Source organism: Gallus gallus, chromosome 12 (assembly GCF_016699485.2).
Source record: "Gallus gallus isolate bGalGal1 chromosome 12, bGalGal1.mat.broiler.GRCg7b, whole genome shotgun sequence".
NCBI lineage: Eukaryota > Metazoa > Chordata > Aves > Galliformes > Phasianidae > Gallus > Gallus gallus.
The window spans coordinates 642,942-663,881 of record NC_052543.1 but is presented as its reverse complement, the minus strand read 5'-3'; the positions used below and the strand labels follow the sequence as shown (position 1 = coordinate 663,881).

The 20,940-nt window shown below is 47.2% G+C and overlaps 2 protein-coding genes across 7 annotated transcripts in view; one reads left to right on the top strand and one right to left on the bottom strand.

Annotated features, from left to right (window-relative positions):
* NISCH (nischarin) overlaps positions 1 to 13,980 on the bottom strand; it is a 34,472-nt gene extending 20,492 nt beyond the window's left edge. For 5 of the 6 annotated variants that reach the window (XR_005839279.2, XR_001468535.4, XM_015292750.4 and 2 more), the window contains exons 1-5: positions 13,744 to 13,980; positions 8,514 to 8,597; positions 7,591 to 7,773; positions 2,259 to 2,307; positions 888 to 1,051 (exon numbers count right to left, since the gene is read on the bottom strand). Coding sequence is in view for 4 of the 6 variants with exons in the window: in XM_015292750.4 (XP_015148236.2) it covers positions 888 to 1,051; positions 2,259 to 2,307; positions 7,591 to 7,773; positions 8,514 to 8,597; positions 13,744 to 13,833 (570 nt within the window). In the remaining 2 variants the exon portion in view is untranslated. Of the gene's footprint in view, positions 1 to 887; positions 1,052 to 2,258; positions 2,308 to 3,536; positions 3,858 to 7,590; positions 7,774 to 8,513; positions 8,598 to 13,743 lie in introns of those variants that run through there. The other variant, XM_040646416.2, reaches the window with a different exon arrangement.
* Positions 13,981 to 15,354: 1,374 nt separating this feature from the next.
* TNNC1 (troponin C1, slow skeletal and cardiac type) lies at positions 15,355 to 20,824 on the top strand. Its single transcript, NM_205133.2, has 6 exons — positions 15,355 to 15,429; positions 18,553 to 18,583; positions 18,760 to 18,906; positions 19,728 to 19,842; positions 19,946 to 20,082; positions 20,649 to 20,824. Exons 1-6 carry the CDS (start codon positions 15,406 to 15,408, stop codon positions 20,678 to 20,680), a joined length of 486 nt encoding a protein of 161 aa, NP_990464.1. The 5' UTR covers positions 15,355 to 15,405; the 3' UTR covers positions 20,681 to 20,824.
* Positions 20,825 to 20,940: the final 116 nt, after the last annotated feature.

The following is a 20,940-nucleotide window of genomic DNA, read 5'->3' as shown; positions in this document are numbered from 1 at the left end:
GATGGGCTGTTTCCTTAATGTATCCTGTGAATACGATTTTGGGAGAATTCTTTAAGGTTTTCTCTGGTCTAATCTGAACCACGCAAGCTCTGAAAGGACTCTCAAATGTTTAGAAAGTCAGAAATGCTGAAGATGGCTATTTTTCTAATAACAATGCTGTTCTCCAGCCAGTGAATCCTCAGTTCTGAGGATTCCATACAACCAGAGAACAGCAGAGGCAACTGAAGAGCAACAGGAAAAGCTGTAAAAGTATGGTTTTGCTATTGCAGCTTGTTAGGTTTCCAGTGAAGCTTCCTCTGCTTGTTACTCAGGGAAATACTTTCCATAGCACTTAACACATAGTAAAAACACCTATCTGTTCTAAGGCTATCTTACATTTATTCTGACATGGCATTTTAGTGAAAGCTTCAGATCAATTTCAACTGTGAAAGTGAGGGCTTGTGTTGTTTTTATTTTTTCAGATAGTCAGAAATAAAGATGAGAAAAAGGACAATTCACATTCATACATGCATATATATATATACACACACACGCATGTGTGTTCCTACAGATACACTGACCTAACAAACATCAGCAAAGAATACAGGGCTGAGAAAGTAATACTTATCCACAGTCCTATGAGCACCCACATTCTGTAAGCACAACCCTATAGAGAGAGCTGCTGGAAAGAGCACACCACAAAGCAAAACAGCATTTTTGTTGGAGAACTAGATACATATTTCTAGTTGGCAGAACAAGCATATTTAACATGAACTTCTAAATGATCACTGGGGTTTACTATCAGTAAAAGCTCTTGTACATTCAAACTAAGCTCCAAAAGTTTGCTAAGAATCATGTCAAAAGCTGGTAGGAACAATATCTCCTGCACTTGTGCACATATAGCTCACCTTTAAATATTTGAGCCTACAAGTGAAATCGAGAATATGACCTAGGTCTGTTTTGGCATCTCCATTAGCACATGTAGGCTTCCCCTGTAGCAACTGTTGAGTGACAGCATATAACTGCAGTGGTCTAATGGTAAAGACTTCTCCAGCCATTAATAACTGCTCTCCTGAAAAACAAGAGTATGACATTAAATACATTGTTGCAGTGAGCTGCACTTCTTCAGTGACTATAAAGAATAAATGGCACACAGAAAATCTAAGGTTAGAGAGGAAACATCTATCTCATGCCTTAGAAGCTCAAGGCTGACATACCAAACAACTCTTTTTTGCCACTTTGAACAGTTTAATTAGAAGTTTTTAAACCAGAATAATATAGCTATTCAAAGAGGCACTCATAATACAAGGCTGAAGCTCCTAGTGCAACTAATGGCAAATATTTCCCTCATTCATAGGAGTACAATCTAAGTTCACAAAATCTAAGAGATATCAAGCTTTTCTTCCCAGTAAGCTTCAAATCATTCAGAAAAAGCAGTGTTTGTTTATCCAAACACTAATTCTTGCAGCTTTAGCAATTTTGCTTAAATGCTCAGTTACAGCAAACAGTTTCTTTGAAAGCACATCTTTCATCACACTAAAACCAATGGAAGCTCCCTGGACAGAAAGGCATCATCTGATATTTGTAAAGTCTTGCTTTACTACAGAACAATAATTAAACAGCATCCTCTCCAGAGGCACCTGAAGAGTTAACGTGGAACACAGCAGAACACATACAAGGAATGAATCCCCTCTTCTCTTCCCTTTAGGAACATCAGACTGACCCATAGACAAGTGAGCACCAGCTTTCACAGTAAGTAGAGTTCTCAGAAGTGCTGAAAAATACAATTCCCTTTGGCTTCAGTGGGAGCAAGCCCCAGAGTTCATCTGCACACAAAAGGGAGATTATACCCATATACAGCAGTGAGACTGCACAGGCTACAAAGACAGGACAGATTTCTTCAGCAATTGCCATAATGTTCCAAAATTTGCAGAGCAGACCCTCTGAAATGGCTGTAACTGAAGTTAATTTTGAGCCAGAACAATCTGGAACAACAGTCTGAAACATGCTTCACCTATTTCCTCAGCCATCCAGAACATCCACTAGCACCTAGCATGTCCTTTAAGGCAAAACAAGCATGGCTTAATCATTCCAAACTCTGTTAACTGAACAGTTAGAGCTATTGCAGTTATAGGAAGTGCATGTCATCCTTTTAATCTTTACGTATCAAAAACTCAGATCTCTACCTGTCTGGAAATTAAATATCAGAGGTGCATGAATGCATGCAGATAGAGGAAAACTGTTACTTCATTCACAGCTAATTCTTCCAAGTTATTTACCTTTGTGAAAGAGCTCTTCAGCCAAAGCAGCAGTGATCCCATTGATCTCCTGCAAAGAATAAATCATTTTAATTAAATGTTATTTATATTCTTCTAATTGCAATTTTTCCAACGTGCACCTTTGCTACTTTCCCTTTTTGCTATAGTACACAAGAAAATACAACAGAACAGTGACCATGTCTTATTGATTTCTTTATAACTTGAAAATACTTCATACAAATGACCCCAAATCAGTTATTTCATACATTTTTTGTTTCCAAGATGGAATACATTGCACTACATTTAAGTAATTAGATTCCACATGTATTAAAGTACAACAGCAGCTAAAGCAACTATTGCTAATCATCACAGCCCAGCTTGAAAGAGAGCTCAACTATGAAGAAGCTAAGAAAGAATATTCTCCAAACAAAGAAAAACCACCGAACAACCCACAGATTTTAAGATTGAGTGTCAATAAGACAAAAAAATACCAATCCATTAACAAGCCTACAAGGAAGAGATAAAATAATTCAGCTTGTGAACTTCAACACTCTATTAAGCTCACTGCAGAAAGCACGAGACCACCTCCCCATCCTCCACCTTCTTCTCTACCTTTCTGGACCTAGCTATGTTCTTAGCTTCCACTCCAGGCACTGACAGCTCCAGGAGGAAAGCAAAACACTGAACCCCCAATGCAAGAACTTCTTCCTTCTAAATTTGAAGGTGCACAAAGATCAGTGCACTTCCTCCTATCTGAACATACTTCTCTCCATAAAAAACACATGCTTTGTGCAAGCCCACAAAAAGAAAATTCCCCTAGACACACACACACCTCACAGACAGTATGGATCATCATGAAATGAGTATCTGACATGTTTACTTCACTGACAAATCCCTCCATTTGAAAGGAGAGAATAAATTCACAGGGCATCTGAAACACTTCAGCTCACTTCATGAGGCAAGCATTTTAGAAAAGCACATTCTTAATTTAACCGACACCCCACTCACAGAGGATGAACAAAGCCTCCATGCTGTTGTACTGGAAACAACAAGCTAGAAGGAGCTGCATTCCAAACAAAATACAACAACAACGTTGTCTTTGAACTAACCAATTACATCCATCTAGCCTGCTCACATTATCTCTTTCATCATCTGAGACACACAGAAGATATCTGTATATGTTTATAATTAAAAAGACTATGAATTGGATGGCTTGGTGACTAGCACACGCAAAAAAAAAGCTACTCTATTCCTCTGTCAAACTTACAAGAGACCTCTGTCTTAGCTCCAACTACTTACATGCTTCAACCCCAAAGAAGCCCCATTGTTTGCAGATGCCTCTGACCAGCAGTTTCTGGGCACTCTATTTTCATGCAAAAGTTCACACCTGCAAGTTAAGCCAAATCTCTTAAGATGACAAGATGGTAGACAGCAACAAAATAAGCATCCCTGTATCTCCACAGACATTCTGTTCACTGCCAAGGTGATGCTCTGCATTGTTATCACATGCAACTGTGTCTCCTTGCCAAGTTGTACTTGACCATTCCCTGCAATCATAGAATCACAAGGTTGGAAAGGACCTACAAGATCATCTAGTCCAACCATCCTCCCATTACCATTGTTACTACAAGCCACTAAACCATATCTTGTAGCTCCTCATCCAGATGCTTCTTGAACACTGTCAGGGATGGCGACCACCACCTCCCTGGGTGGCTGTTCCAGTACCTGACCACTCTGAGAGAAAACAAACTTTTCCTTATGTCTTATCTAAACCTCCTCCGGTACAACTTGTGGCCATTTCCTCAGGTCCTGTTTGTTGCCTGGGAGAAGAAGCCAAACCCCTCCTCATCACAGCCTCCCTCTAGGAAGTTGTAGAGTGCAATGAGGTCTCCTCTGAGCCTCTTCCTCTCCACAGTAAACAATCCCAGCTCCCTCAGCCACTCCTCATTCTCCTCCAGACCCCTCACCAGTTTCGCTGCCCTTGTCTGGAGAAGAGAAACCCTCCAGGGCCTCAATGTCTTTCTTGTAGTGAGGGGCCCAAAACTGAACACAATACTCGAGGTGCAGCCTCAGTGCTGATACAGGGGGATGATCACCTCCCTGCTCCTGCTGGCTTCACTATTTCTAATGTAGGCCAGGATGCCATTGGCCCTCTTAGCCACCTGGGCACACTGTCAGCTCATGTTCAGCTGAGTATCAGCCAGCACTCCCAGGTCCCTTTCTTCTTCACAGTCATCCAACCACTCAGCCCCAAGCCTATAGCGCTGTATGGGGTTATTGTGGCTAAAGTGCAGGACCTGGTACTTGGCCTTGTTGAACCTCATCCCATTCACCTCAGCTCAGCGATCCAGCTTATCTAGATCCCTCTGAAGGGCCTCCCTACCCTCAGGTTGATTGACACCACCTCCCAACTTGGTGTCATCTGCAAACTTATTGAGGGTACTCTCAATCCCCTCATCTAGGTCATCAGTACAGATACTAAACAAGATGGGCCCCAGTACTGACCACTGGGGAACACCACTTGTAACAGGTTGCCAGCTGGACTTCACTCCATTAACCACTACCCGCTGGGCACGGCCCTCTATCCAGTTCCTTACCCAAAGAAGTGTATACCTGTCCAGGCCACGGGCAGCCAGTTTCCCCATGAGAATACTGTGAGAGACCGTGCCAAAGGCTCTACCGAAGTCTAGGTAGACTACATCAACAGCCTTTCCCTCATCTACCAGTCTGGTCACCCAGTCACAGAAGGAGATGAGGTTGGTCAAGCACAACCTGCCTTCCACCAACCCATGCTGGCTGGGCCTCCTTACAGCCCTTCTTGTAGATGGGAGTCACATTGGTAAGGCTCCAATCCTCTGGGATCTCTCCAGATAACCAGGAGCACTGGTAGATGGCTGAGAATGGCTTGGCAATCACCCTCGCCAGCTCCCTCAGTACCCAGGGGTGGAGCCCATCCAGTCCCATGGACTTGTGACAGTCTACATGGAGGAGCTCTCTGTCTCCACCTCAATCACCAGGGGTTTGTCTGCATAGCATTCCAGACTTCCAGATCAGGGTGTGAAGTGCCCCGAGGATAACTGATCTGCCTATTAAAGGCAGATGTAAAGAAGGCATTGAGGACCTCAGCCTTCTCCTTATTCTCAGTGGTCACATTCCCCACTGCATCAAGTAAAGGATAGAAATTCTCCTTGGTTCTTCTTTTACCATTGATATATTTGTAAAAGGGCTTCTTATTCTCTTTTACTGCAATGGCCAATCTGAGTTCAAGTTGGGCTTTTGCCTCCCTAACTTCCTCCCTGCATACCTTAACAACTTCCTTGTAATCTCCCCAAGTTGCCTGTCCCTTCTTCCAGAGGACACAGACTCTCTTTTTCTTCCAGAGTCTCAACAATAGTTCCCGGTTCATCCACATCAGTCTTCTTCCCCTACAGCTCACCTTACAGCATTCAGGGACAGTCTGTTCTTGTGCCTTTAAGATTTCCATCTTGAGGAGCATCCAGGCTTCCTGGACCCCTTTACCCTTAAGGAGTGACTTCCAAGGGACCCCTGCAACAAGCGTCCTGAACAGGTCAAAGTCCACCCTCTGGAAGTTCAAGATAGCAGTTTTGCCAGTCACCCTTCTAGCATCTCCAAGAACAGACAACTCTACAATTTCATGGTTGCTCTGCCTAAGACAGTCCCCAGCCTCCACATCTCCAATCCATACAGGCCTCAAAGTGTTTTAAATATATTTATAAGCCACCTATTTCTACTTCATATAGTTCTGTTAACCTGGGAAATAAAATTAAACAATCCCTACTGGAAACACTACAAGAAGAGGAACTATAGCAGCCTTTCTACCCAAACTACCAAGGCAAGAGCAGGGATTTTACTGCCTCAAGAACACATGTAGGTCAGACAGAGATACTTTAAAAGATCAAAGATCTACAGAAAGATTATTTACCAGCAGAATTGCTGTGGTAAATATTTAGCTTGACTGCTGAATAGCTAACTTTTTCTTCCTGTAAATATTTATAAGCTCCAAGCAAAAACAATTGTGTTGGAGTTCATACTTCAATCTCCATTCCCCTAAACAAAATGCAGAGTAAGCAACACCTTTGCTTCTAAAACAGAGAAACAGAAGCTTTCATACACAAATAATGCCAGATCTTTGGGAAAGAATTACAAAAGCATGAACACTACAGCAAAAGAAAAAAATCAGCTGAAAAACAGGGCAAGGAATAGGAAGATGTTCAGCCTGCATAAAAGAAACTTTGTTGAAGCTGCTGCACTGAAACATTAATGAAACATTAGAATATCATATAGGAAAGAACAACCAGAGGAAAAAAAGCAACTTTTCAGCCATCAGAAAGCTTGTTCCACCTGATCAGAACTGCTCCTATGTCATGTACATCTTTAATAAATTTAAAACCTCTAATTCATTTAGAGGACTCGATCATCATACAATTAGTGCTTCTCAATCAGCTCTGCAAGGTAATAGTAATGCTATGGACTAAACCCACAGTTTTACCAGACTTTAAGTATTCTGGTTAGAGTTTAGGCTTATGTTCACATAATACAACCTCAATAGTTTTTACTTTTGTTGCTAAGGCTTAATCAACATACCTAATGGACCGTTTGTGACTCATTTCTGAAGCCTTCATAAGAAACTACAAAGAGCAATCTCAGCACAACCCACACCAGAGCAATTATTGCTCTTTCATTCCACTGAGCTCTCTCCAGTGCATCTTCCTCTCAATAAAAAGTCCACTCTCTCCCTCGCAATATGAAGCAGTACTGCAAAAAAAGCTTAATGATGCACAAGAGACAGATGAACAATTTGCAATATGAACATGAAAGTAAGCCATGGCTTCTTTCTTCCTTACTGTAACACTGTCAGCTGGATGGAGCTATTCTCCAGGGGCCTCTCCATTAGCATGCTCTCCTACAGAAGAGCAATTTTTCTTCATTTGGTCTACTGGAAACCATTTCAGTGTGAACCACAGCTCTAGCCATTACTGCTGAGTGGGGGAGAAAGTGGATCAATTACATAAGGTTCCTCCTGAGAGCCAGAGCTGTTGACTTCAGCCTAACAACCAATTCAGCTGCAGATTTATTCACTGCTTCCAACTGTTCTACTAGGGATCTTCTGATCTTACTATGCTGACAAGTAGTGTGGGCAAGGACTGTACCTACTGCAAAGAAGTTGGTGTAAAGAAAAAAACCCAACAACTTAATGTTTTCATGATACTACGCAAAAGGCTGAAAAAGTGTTTCAGTTCCTTTGAAAAGCCTGCATCAAACTGTCTCTAAGTCAGAGAACTAAGGAAGGACACTCAGGATCGCATTCTTATATGCTAAACACAAAACTTACATAAAAATGAAAGTGTAAGAAGTGTGACAGAACTTTTGGAGCAGTAACAGAGAACTTGACTAGAAGAGTTTGCAGGTAGACTTCTAATTCCTTTTGCCTCTTCTCCACCAGGCTTTTGGAATTTTTTCCAATAATCTTCTTCGGAGGTAACAGGTTTTTATCTATTTTCTTTTCTGAAACAAGCTGAAAGACAAAAACCAGACTTACTACTTCCTATGTGTGGTAATAACTTACACGGAAGATGCAACTGAACACAGACACAAGTTTCTGTTTGAGGCAATAGTTATTCAGGCCCATCTCTGACAGTTCAAAAGGGGAGTGTAACACGCACAGTTAATATCAATCAAAAGGGATTTAGTGCAGTGCTATCTAGTAGACATTCCCTCTGCTACTGAGGGAAGAAAAGATGTCCCATACAACAGAACTGCTTCTGTAAGAGACTCTGGCCACAGTTTCAAGATCAAGTTTCAAAGATGATCAGGGAGCCGGAGCACATCCCCTACAAAGACAGGCTGAGGGAGCTGGGCTTATTCAGCCTGGAGAAGAGAAGGCTGCGGGGTGACCTCATTGCAGCCTTTCAGTATCTGAATGGAGCCTATAAACAGGAAGGGAGTAAACACTTTGGAAGGGTAGATAACAGCAGGACAAGGGGGAACGGTTTTAAGTTGAGGGAGGGAAGATTTAGGTTGGATGTTAGGGGGAAGTTCTTTACCAGGAGAGTGGTGAGGTGCTGGAACAGACTGCCCAGAGAGGCTGTGGATGCCCCATCCCTGGAGGTGTTGAAGGCCAGGTTGGATGGGGCCCTGGGCAAACTGGTCTAGTAAATAGGGAGGTTGGTGGCCCTGCCCGGCAGGGGGGTTGGAGATTCATGATCCTTGAGGTCCCTTCCAACCCAAGCCATTCTGTGACTCTGTGATCCTTACCTTTTCATGTAGGTCATGGAAATCACTGTAGCGATGTTTGACTGTCCACTGATGATTGCCAACACTGACCTGAATGATGTACACCTGAAACAAAGAACAATGTAAGGAAAGGAACTCACAAAGCATTTTAAATGAAATCAAACAGGTACACTATAAGGCTACATATAAAGCATGTATAATCTAATCTCAGTCTAATCTTGTAGTTAAGTGAAAAGCTAATCCAAACTCTAAGGTGATTTTGCTGAGGTAGGGCACCTAATGCCATGCACAAGGTTGCTCCATAAACAAAAGCACACAGATTCTGTTTCCTTTAAAGCCAAGTTATTCTTGCAATTCAAAAGCTAAAGCAAACAAGATTCCTAAACTGCTTTTTCTTAATGTCTCTGCCAGCCAAGTCAGAATTCATAGCTATCCACAACAAGCCTGAGTTAGCAGCATCCCTCTTTCAATCTACCAAGCTGCAGAGCAGGCACAGGAGTCTGGCAAGCATCCTGCTCCCACTTCACAGTTAGGCAGGAATCTGGTTCTGAACTTTTCAGAAATCCAGGTGAATCCTCTAGTTGATTGGGCACTAAATGTTTCATTCTTTTAGAGTAAAACACAATATAACTTCCTAATCACTACAATTGCACCCAAATACTCATTATAATTCCCTAAACCAAACCAACGCTTATTTAGACAAAGCTATTTTAAATGTCATATGTAGTAAAAGCAGAACACAGGATTTTCATTGCAGGTGACATTCCCTGTTGAGCACTACTGATAGTGCAGTAAGCTCACAATCCACCTTTGGACAAATCAGAGGTAGGGCAATCCCAAAGAAACTTTAAATGTAGAAAACAAAGTAGAAAACAGACAAGGATCGATAAAATTAGTTGTATATCTGCATGAAAACAACACATTAAACTTATCCAGTCCAACTTTACTCCTTAGAAAATATATCTTAATCAAATCTTGAAAGCATTTAGACCAGATGATAACTTGTTTCCCCATCACAGATAACATAGACATGATTCATTGCTACTATGAGAATGAAGCACACTTAGCTGGTAATTTCACTTGAAGAAAAAAAACCAGAATGAATTTTCAATTTGTTACATAAAAGGCAGCCAGTTGGCACTCACTGCTAGCCAAGACCAGGAGGGTGTCACACATTAAACAGAATGCCTCTTGCATTTTAGAAGTGAAGCTACTTCAAAAAACATAATTGGTACAAGATGCATCTGACGCACAGGCTTGATGAACAAAACATGTCCTACAGAGCAGCAAATCCAGATGTCGGACTGGTGTGTACAGCAAAGGACACGTCAGTGTTTGGGTGAGCGTAGCAAATGCAGATGAATGCCTTCAAGAATTAGCTTCAATTAAGGCCTGCATATGATTTCCAGGCTGGTTGTGTTGAGAAACCACTGGTCAGGATTATTTACTTTGCTGATGACAAACCAAAAGAGGAATAACCTGAGTGTCAGCAGTACCTCATATGCCTGAGGAAAATGCAAGGGGCGACTCAAAGAAATCATCAGATTAAATTCAGAACCATAGCAGTACTATGCACAAAAGCCATAATAAGAATATTAATTTTTAAATGCCGTGTTAAACTATCAAGCAGCATAGCTAAAGGCAATGCAGACTGAATGTGCAATGAATAAAACACAGAATGGGCTGGGTTGGAAGGAACCTCAAGGATCATGAAGCTCCAACCCCCCTGCACGGGGAGGGCCACCAACCTTCCCATTTGATACTAGACCAGGCTGCCCAGGGCTTCCATGTAACCTGGCCTTCAACACCTCCAAGGAGGGGGCATCCACAGCCCCTCTGGGCAGTCTGCTCCAGCACCTCACCACTCTCCTGGTAAAGAACTTCCCCCTAACATCCAACCTAAATCTTCCCTCCCTCAACTTAAAACCGTTCCCCCTTGTCCTGCTGTTATCTAGATTATTATCTATTACTATTATTACCTATTAACCTTAGATGAGATATTGAAAACTCAGTAAACTCTACAGCTCCCAACTGCAAGCTCATGCGACAACAAAGCTAGGAGCTTCCTCTCCACATAGAATACAAAACAAACATACAACAAAGGCTCCATGAAAGCTTTTACTGAAATGACAAGCCCTGAGCACTTCCAGAAACAGAGCATTAAGCCAAATGGATAGTCTGTTCAGGAAAACATTTTTTAAGGTGGATGTTTCAGATGCACTGACTCCTCACAGCACTCCCCACGCAGAACACTGCTGCAGCCAGCCATACAGCTCCAGCCCTCAGATAGACTGCACATTCACCCTCAAACTGTCATTATCTTGAGAAATACCAAAGCAACAGACTTGCACGCTCCAAAGCCCTGTTTTAATCCACTCTAGAGCAAAAAAAACCCACATATTGGGCTATTTAAATAAGCCAGATATGTAATTACATTTTCATTTAATTGAGTGGACTAATAGGCCAACAGTTCAAGATTGGTGAATGCCCACCTAGCCATCAAGCCACCTGCTGGCAGGTACACATGGGGAGATAAAACACCATGCTGCACCTCCTCTCAGGCATTACCATGTGCAGTCTCCACCTGCGTTTATGACAAACCGCATTACTCTTTAGCTAAACATGAAAGCATTTTCAACTCGGGAGCCTCCCAGTGTCTTCACTAAACTCTTATGCATAATACATTTTGTAAGCCTTTCTACATGTTGTTACTGTATCTAGTGCTATACTTCTTCATTATTTTCTTACCCACTACATCAAGGCCTTCATAGTTAAGTACTCAATCCCTCACAGCATGGCTTTTATCTTACTAAATCCTTAATTTTAAGTAAGCATTTCTCTTTTAAGATGTTTGGCTTCTAATCCAGCTGTCAATGAACACTGGCGATCTCAGAATCCTTTTCGTCTACGCCCCGCACAGCTTAACCAAACCCTGCTCATCTTGCTTTGTACAGAAATCTCGCCTTTTTGCAGTATCCTCCTTCCAATTCCACAAACTTTGGTACCGCTGAGAGAAAAACAAGTACCTGACAGAGCATCCTACAGCCACAGCCCAGGGCACAGGTGCAACCCCAGCAAGCAGGTCCCACATTGCAGAGCAATGAGGCATCTGCTCCTCCCTGCCTCCTCAAGCAGCTCATTTACACCCACCTGAGGAAGCCGCAGACTCTTCCTCAAACATCAAAGCTTATATTAAAAACAGCTGCACAAGACAAAGGCAAGAAAACAATTTTAGGCCAAACAAATGCACAGAAAGAAACAAATGAAGCACTGGCAGCCTTCAGACCTTCTAGCAATCTGTCAGTCTTCAGTCAGCACCTAATCCAACGAGCGTACACAGGGGAAACACTCAGTGAAGGTGCTCACACTTTTCTAACCCAACAGAAACACTGTCAATAAGTGTGTATCTTCTCTGCTGGATTAATCCACACTTTGCCTTCCTACCTAACAATTCCAGCAAGAACCACATTTGAAAGATACTTTCAAGATTACAAAGCACTGTGGGTCTTCCCTATATATTTTACAGGTTTTAACACCTAAACCATTATCCAGATGACATTAAAATAAATCCCCTTCTGCTGAGATTAGAAACTCTGAAATAGAGTACAATGGGAAGCATCAGTGCCAAAATGAAAGAGTCTTTTAACGACAAGGATGGAAAGACAACCGATGCTCTTTTATGGCTAATGATGCAATTTGCCACCAGTATTTCCTTTGTAACCTTTAACAGATGCGACTGACTCTTACACCCTCAGATATTTTTACTTCTGCTCCATTACAGGTCACTGTAAAGTCCTTACTGACACACAACTCAATTTTAAAACCAAACAAATGCCAATGCCAATTTTTGCAAACCATTTCACTTTGTCAATCATTTTGTAAATCATTTGTCTTCATTTAAAAATCACTCCTACATCTAATTGCTTAGGCTTTCTCACACAAACTGCTGGCTTGCAGTTCTGCTAGCACTCTTCATGGCTGCACAGAGAAGCTCAATGTCTCGACTCCCTCAAACCTGCAGCAAGAGAATCAAAAACCAGGATCTATTACTTGTAAAACTTTCCTTCCTAATGGGCAACTTTTAAAGCACCCGAGCAAAGTGACATCAAAATAGCATGACAGTCCCACAACTCCACTCATTAGAAATCTTGAAAAAGTAAGACTTCTGTTAACTTAGCTGCTAGCCCTAACCACCAGCTGATGTGCTGAACACGACCTGCAGAGTCAAGCCTGAATTACAGCTCCATCCAGCATGCTGATGGCATTGCCAGGGTACCACCATACTAGTTTATGCACCAAAGCAGCCAGCATTTCCCTTCCCCTACCTGTAACCTCTGGCAGAGCAAGGGAAAGATAACCCTTGGACATCCCCTCAAATTCACTTTAATCTCTCTTGCACAGGTACTGTAAAATACTAGTGAAAATCATACTAGTGAAAATCTTCAACACCGACATTAACAGCTCCGAGTCACAGTGCACGCCTGGCATGGAAGCATTCAGCCAGCATGTTGCATGTCTCACCATGGAACTGGGACAACATGCTTGGGGATGAACCACAGCCTGACCAGCACAGCTCTCGTGAACATACATCCTGCAGTAGCCAGAAAAAAGCTGAAACTACTTCCAAGAATTTATTTCAAGCTTCCAACTACTGACTGCTCCGAGCTCCTCACCTCCCAACAGCCGACACCAAAGATGGTTTAGGGGCAGGCAGTTTAGAGAGCCATTACACTCTTCGTGTACTACAGCTGTGCACATTCTCCGTCCTACGATGCACAGAAATTGCCCTAGCTTTCCTTCGGGGAGCTGTTCAGAGGCAGTAACCCGGATTTACAAGCGCTGCCCTGCTGCAGCAGAGCCGCTCTCCCCTCCTCCCTTTCAGGGGTCACAGAGCCGGGCCCACCGCCTGCAGTCCACGGCCGCCCCGGTCACGCCGTGCGCCATCAGGAGCAGCGAGCAGTTCGCCTTACGTAAACGCAGGGCGGTGCGCTGCAGATGCGTGTGTGCCATCACGCCGAGGTCGGCTTCGCGAGAAGCTTCCTGAACAACACAGCAGCGAGCTCCGCTACGACGCAACCCGTCGAAAAATAGAAGTGAGACACCAAAACCCGAGCTCCTTCCCAACAGCAAACGCCGCTGCCCGCCTTTCTCCCCCGTCTTCCCCTCGGAGAAGCACTGCCGAACGCCAACGCCGCCCCAGATCGCGTGATTTCCTCAGGAAACGGCACGGGACGACGGCCGCGGCCCTTACCGTGTAGGTCTCCACGAGCTCGGAGCCCAGGACCCGTGCGCTCCGCAGGGGCTCTTCGCCGTCCTCGCCCGCCGCCGCCGCCGCCTCCATGACGCGGGAGAAACGCGCAGCCGCCTTCACGCCGCCGCCGCTCCCCTCCACCCGCCGCTGCCGCCTCCCGCCCCGGCTCCCCGCCCGCCCCGCGCTGCCGCTACCGCCACCGCCGCCATCTTGGCTCTGCCCCCTCAGGGTGCGGCCGGTCCCCCCCTCCCCGCAGTCACTTTATTGGCTTGGCGCTGGGGGGGCGGGGATTGACGCAGGAGGAGGCGGGATTGGCCGGGCCTCGCGTCCGTCTGCGCGAAGGAGGGCGGGGCTAAGCGACGAGGGGGCGTGGCCTAGGCGTGTCGGGCACGCCTGCGTGCTTGCTCTCTGTGGAGGATGCTCGTGCCACGGCGACGCAGCGCAGTTCAGTGCACGTGCTGTGCGGTGTGCAGCTGTGCTATGCAGTGCAGCATAGAGTAATGCAACACGGTGCCGTGCTGAGCAGTATTGAGCTGTGCAGTGCAGCGCTGTGCTGTGCAGTGTAGTGCAGTGCCGTGCAATGCAGCGCTGTGCAGGCCAAATCGGGGCCACGCTTATGACTGCTTCAGGTCTGCCATAGGCAATGCTGGGAAAGAACCCCCCCCCCCCCAGAGAGGCGTGGTGGGAAGCATTGGCCTCGGCTGCACTCTGGTGTGCTGGAGCTGGATGCACTCTGGTGTGCTGGAGCTGGAGCTGGCAGCCAGGCTGTGGGGACTGCAGTGGCCTTTGTGCCTCTGCCGTGTCCCAGGCACCGAAGGACTGAGCCGTCCCCATCCCAGAGGTTAGTGCAGCCCAGCTGAGGAGCAGTGCTTGCAGATACATGCTCCACTGTGGCCTTTGCTGCACATTATTTGGTGAGTGCAGAAACCCACCGTGGCCCCGACTGCCACCGCCGGGTGCTCGGCACCTAATTTTGGCCCGCAGCGTGATTTCTCTAGAAGGCAAGTGGCTGTTATGTCTGGAGGAGAAGCCAACAGCGCACCCATCCCTGCGGCTTGGCTGTCAGCAGGCAGAAGCCCACCAGAGGGAGTGCTGCACCCCCAGAAGCGCGGCCTGGCCGGGCTGCTTCGGGGTTAGGGCTTCTCCCCGCCCTGAAAACAGCAGCTTGTCGCTGGGGCCGAAGCGCTGCCGGCTGCGAGCGTGGGCTGCTCCATCCGCGCGGGGACGGGCTGCAGGCCGCCGCTTCCTCAAGGACGGGGAATTCACCCCAACGTGCATCGCTTGGCAGCGCCCCGTGGCCGTTCGCAGCCCCGGCTGAACGCAGAAGGCGCGGGGGACGCTCCCGATTTGCCCCTGCCCCGTCGCATGTTGCAGCAGCGTGCCGCGCGATTCCCCCGGCTCCTCCAAGGACGTCCCCAGGCCCCGGGGGAGCGGACGGGCCCCGGCTGCCAGCGCTATTCAGCGGGGCCGGCCGGCCCGTCGCAAGCCGGCACGGCGCCACGCAGCCCTGGCACGCGGCGAGGCGCTGCTGCGGGGCCGGGCCGCGGTGGGCTGGCGCATCCCGTCACTGGCCACTGCCCCCTATATCAGTGGGGCCGGCGGGGCGGCAGCGGCAGAGCGTGTCGGTGACGCCCCCCGGCCCTTCGCCCTCCCTGCCCGGCCATGGATGACATCTATAAGGCGGCGGTGAGTGCCTGCACGGGGCTGGGACGCTGGGGAGGAATGGGACGAGGAGGAGATGTTGGCAGCGGGGCGGCCGTTGGTTACGGGACGCCGGCGGGCGGCTCGGCTGGAGTCGCGTCCTGTCGTCTGCGTGCACCTCTCGGCGCTGAGGCGTTCCGAAGCTCAGCGAAGTGGAAGGGGCGGCTGCCGGCTGCGGTCGCATCCCGGCAGAGCGGCGTTTCCCACAGAGCGAACGTGATTTACACGGGTTGAAAGATGATTTGCACGGGTTCAACCTCACCCTCTCATTTCTAGAGCTTTAAAATCCTAAGCGCCGTTGCTTAAGTTCCCCCTTCCTCAGCTGAGTGTTTTTCGGTGGGACTTTTAAAGTCTCTCCGCTTTGGCCGCTGTTGCTGAACGGCCCCCTCCGCTCCGCCGCTGCTACCCCCTGCTGTCTGCTGCGCAGGAATCCGGGCTGGGAAGCAGGCTCTCTGGGAACGCGGAGCATCCCGGCAGCTGCACACAGAGCCTGCCCTGCACAGCCGGAACGCTCTGGTCCATAATAAGCTCAGCGCATCATTTTGTAATTTAGACAGAGAGTGATATGCGGGTGTGATAAGGGTGAGGATAGAATCTGGACTGTGTGAATCACTACTGTGTGCCCGGAGTTACAATACAGCCTAACAACTTTAGGACGACTTTTTTTTTTTTAAACATTGAATTGACCAGGTTGAAAAATACAGCCCACAATTGCAACTCCAGGAGGTTTAGAGGGAAAAAAAGACATTGCTTGGTGAAACATAACTGAGGGAAGCAAGACGCTGCCACCTCTCCCTGTCCCTTGGTCAGCCCTTACAGCAGTGACCCCCTCCCAGGATCCGGATAGGGTGTGAGGAGTGAGCTGAGCAGTGCATGACAATGTGCTGAGTGCCCCGAGGAGCATGCAGAAGGGAGAAGAAAGTGCCCTGCAAAAGCAGTGAAAATCCAGCCCCTATAACTAAGCTTTTTAACTAGTGATGTTCCCTAGTGGAACAGGTCCTTGCCATACTGTTTAGGGACTTCATGCACGGATTAGGAAGAAAGCCTGGGGTGCCTTTCCACCCCAAAATGGTCAAAAATCCACGGCGAAGGTCATTTCTAGCTGAAGCCCGTGGGTTTCAACCCAAACCTCCTCCATCGGATACCCCAAGCAGTGTACTTAACATTAAGGAATAAGCTGGCAGGCTCTGACAGGGAGCTGCCAGTGTAAAGGCAAAAGGAGAAGAGGCAAAATGTGGCTGAAATGGATAGCTTTTTCATGAGTCTGTTCCCCAGATTTTAACTGTAGGAAAACATTTCTCTGGCAAATTAATTAATTAATTAACTAACTAATATCTTAAACTTCCCCTGCCCGACTTCAAATGGAAATGTGGGATGAAGAAAGGAGCTGAAAAAGCACAATCCTGTGGGCTGGGTGTCTGCCTTCCCAGAGTGCAGCAGGAGAAAGCCATTCCCAAGCAGGAGGCAGAGGAGAAAAAGGAGGAAAGCTGTGAACAGAGTCCGTGACCAGAGGGCTCAATAAACAGCTTGGGAGAAAGCTGTATAGTGAAAGCATCGCTGCGTGGTTGCATCCCATCCAGCACAGCTCCACATCTATAGTGCTGTAGAAAGCCAACATGCAGTAGTCAGGAAAGCTCTGGAAGTAAGGATTTGTTATTCGCTGCATTCATTTATGGCAGCAAACCGATGAGGGTATATACCAACATTATACCCATGTTGAATTCCCTCGGTGCAGCTGCAGAACCCAGTGGGTTTTGGTCTCACCCACTCATGTCTAGATAAGGGTGTGCAAGCACAAAGCTATTTCAGGAGCATTTTTCAGCTCTGTTGAGCGGTGCTAAGAGTGTTGCCAGGGACAAGTGTCAGGCGAACAGGCTGCGGGGATGCATACCAAAAGCCTGGGAACAATCACAGGGCTCATCTTTATCTCCAGCACCTCTCTCATCAGGGCTTATAAATAGCGAAAGCCGCCGGGGAGTCAGGTTACCCAAGGGGCCGTGGCCATCGGCTGAGCTGCCCAAATGATGCCTGAGTAGGGCTTGGGGCTCTTCCTGCTGCTCTTGCTTCTCATCCCAAAAAGGCTCCGCAGGGAGCTGGGTAACGCTCTCTTCCCAATTCCTGCTAAGATAAAGCACTTTTCCTGCCTCTTGCTGCAAGCAGGAAGGGTTTCCAGGTTCTTTTTGGTTTGGTTTGGTTTGGTTTGGTTTGGTTTTTTTTTGCCAAATCACTGCTTGTCAGGTGAAAAACCATCAGCCTCGCCTCCAAGACAGAGTGCTGCTGGGTTGAGGGGTTCTGCTTCAACCCAAACACGGTGGGAATGGTTGTGAGGGGTGTCAGAGGCAGTGTGGGAGGAACAAGGCATTGTAATGGATGTTACTGAAGGGACGGGTGGGTGCAGTGGTGGGGTCACCACCTGCAGGCGTGGACAAAGCCCATGGCATGGCGGTGCACTCCAAGAGGATCCGAAAGAAATGCAGTTCACGAGGTTCTGGTGGATTCCTCTTTGCTCTCCTCATCAATTTGCATTAATTCCTGCTAACTAATAAGCTCCTGCGGGTGGATGGCGAGGGGTAGGACTGGGTAGATGAGCTGGGCAGGACTTGGGAGCAGCCTGCCAGCTCATCTCATCCAGCACTGGGTGGCTGCAGGGACCATTTCTTCCAGCTGCTCCAATCTGCCTCAGTTTGCTTCCACATTCCAGCACCCAGGTTCAGGGAACAGTGTCAACTGCAGCCTGCTCCTTGTGCACGATAACCTGTCTGTGGCATGTACTCATTTCATCCCAGGAGCCCATTTTGCTTGAGGTGCATACACAGACCAAAGAATTTACACAGATGCTGAGTATTTGGGGTGGGGTAAAACAGGCTGAAGGGAGTTGAGGCAGAACCTTTATAAGAATGAATTCTGATGGAGGTAGACAAGATCTTAATGCTTTCAGTAGTTTATTGAATCTAGGGCTGAAAACAACAACTGGGAATGGTCTTGGCCATGGGGACAAGGACGTCCTTCCTCTGACCGGGTCCCAGCCTGTGAGAGAGCAGCTTTTGCAGGGTTAGCAATTAGCGGTGATGAGGAATTAAAATGAATTGTTCTGTCTTTCACTTGCAGGTTGAGCAGTTGACAGAAGAACAAAAAAATGGTAGGTGCATCCTTAACCTGACACAGCAGCCTGAAGATGAGCTCCCAGGGCTTTTGACCCACTAGGATCACATCACAGGCAGCTTCTGTGTCCCCTGGGTGTTCCCACAGGGCAAGGCCCCAAGCTGGGGCTGCAGCATGGGACAGGACCCACACATCTCTCCACTCTCTTCGCAGAGTTTAAGGCTGCCTTCGACATCTTCGTGCTGGGGGCAGAGGATGGCTGCATCAGCACCAAGGAGCTGGGGAAGGTGATGAGGATGCTGGGGCAGAACCCCACCCCTGAGGAGCTGCAGGAGATGATTGATGAGGTGGATGAGGATGGTGAGAGATTTTGGTTTCCTCATTTCAAGCCCTGTCCCGATGCCCAGTGCTCCCTGCTGCCCATGGGCCTCGGCAGGATCCATGCTGGGGACGGTGCCTGCTGAGAGCCGGGAGCTGGGGTTCTGATGGACACTGAACGCACCCCACACTTCAGTGTGGTTCCTTTAGGAAATTTCCAGGCTAGTAAACACTATAAAAATTATTATGCCTGTTGTGACCAGACTACTCGAACCAGTTTGGTAGCAACTGGAACTGCATAAATATCACAATTAGATTTCTATCAGCAGGAAAGTCTTTCACTGCTCTAACATATATGGACATAAACACATATACTGATCAAAATATATTGCACATATACTGCACAAAAACCACTGTGTGCAGGTTGAAGAGAAATACTGTACTAAGTGACTGGAAATATGAAAGTGGTCAAAAATCATGCAAAACCTTAGTGTCATTGAAAACAACAGTACCACACTGCTGGTGCAAAAATAGTGCATGAATACCTGCCTGCTGGAGTTTTTATTATTAATGAGATGGACAGGTGCCTCCATGGTGGGAATTCACATTCGTCAATGCTTCCAGTCCTGCTTTGCAGCATGTTTGGTTTGCTAAGGCAAAATGACTGCAAAAGGTTAAAAAAAAGAAAAAGAAAAGTAATGAATTCAGGCCATGGCCTCAGTTGCTCGCTCCGGCCTGCAAGCTGCCTCCTACTACAGTCTGCACAGCCGGCTCTCTGTCCCTCGGTTCCTAGCAGGAACTTTATCCTCTCACTTGGCTTTACCCGTGCACGCACTGTCTGATGGTGTTCATTCTGCACGCAGGCAGTGGCACTGTGGACTTTGATGAGTTCCTTGTTATGATGGTTCGGTGTATGAAAGATGACAGCAAAGGAAAAACTGAAGAGGAGCTCTCAGATCTCTTCAGGATGTTTGATAAGTAAGAACCGTGGCCACAGTATGGGTGATGGGAGAGGTGAGATGGCCCCAGCTCTCCTCCTCAGTGTGTGGGTCCCTTCCTAAGCTCTTCTGTCCTCGCACAGGAATGCTGATGGCTACATCGATCTTGAGGAACTGAAGATCATGCTACAGGCAACTGGAGAGACGATCACTGAGGATGACATAGAAGAACTGATGAAAGATGGGGACAAAAACAATGATGGCAGGATTGACTATGACGGTAGGAGTGTTTCTTGCCTGAAGTTTGGTTGTGAGTCCTTGAGCAGCTCCCACGGTTCCAGTTGTCTTTGGAGGCAGGTGTGAGCTTGTGCAGGCAGAGCTAGGCAATACGCCTGATCCCATCCTGGGTTTGTATGGAGCTGGGGAGGTTCTCAGGCTTGTAAAATGTTTGCAAGGACCTGGGCATTCCTTAACTCTCCACTGACGCTGTACAGCAAGGTTTGTTTTCACTGAGACCTGCCTGTCTGCTTTTGCCACCTAAACACAAGCATCAGCACTGAAGGGCTCTTATTTGAACGCAGTGCTGCCAAAATGATCTGCAGACCATTTTTGAGTGAAGTCTGTGGCCGGGGGTGACACTGGGCACTGGTGACATTTCCATTGGCGGGCATGAGGAGCTCTGGCCATGACCAGAGGAGTAGTAGCCATCTGCCTGGCCTCTTGTGTATCAGTGAGATGGAAAAAGAGAAAGGGCCGTGGAGAGCTGCCAAGCGCGTACTATGGCAGCTGTGAAAGCACTTCAGTGCCACCTAATAGCCCTCATCTCTGATGTCTCCCCATTGGCAGAGTTCCTGGAGTTCATGAAGGGAGTTGAATAAATCTGAAGCCAGATGGACAGCCCGAATCTCTGAAACCCCTTCTGCTCTGTGTCTCAGCTCCTCGGTCCCGTCCCCTGGCTGCCAGCATGAAGACTGAGCGCTGAGAAGGGTGGCCATAGGGAAAATAAAGCGCGTTGCTATCAAGTGCCTCTGGTAGTTGTTCCTTGGCAGCTAGGTGAGCACTGCGCTTTGGCCATAGGCTCACAACCAGAGGGGACACTCCTCGTGGCTGTGGGTGCCTGCCAGGGAGTCGCCATTTT

Coding starts and splice junctions, on each gene's coding strand:
- TNNC1 (NM_205133.2), top strand. CDS start 15,406: ATGGATGACATCTATAAGGCGGCG. Junction 15,430..18,552: donor ATGACATCTATAAGGCGGCG/GTGAGTGCCTGC, acceptor TTTCACTTGCAG/GTTGAGCAGTTGACAGAAGA. Junction 20,083..20,648: donor TGGCAGGATTGACTATGACG/GTAGGAGTGTTT, acceptor CCCCATTGGCAG/AGTTCCTGGAGTTCATGAAG.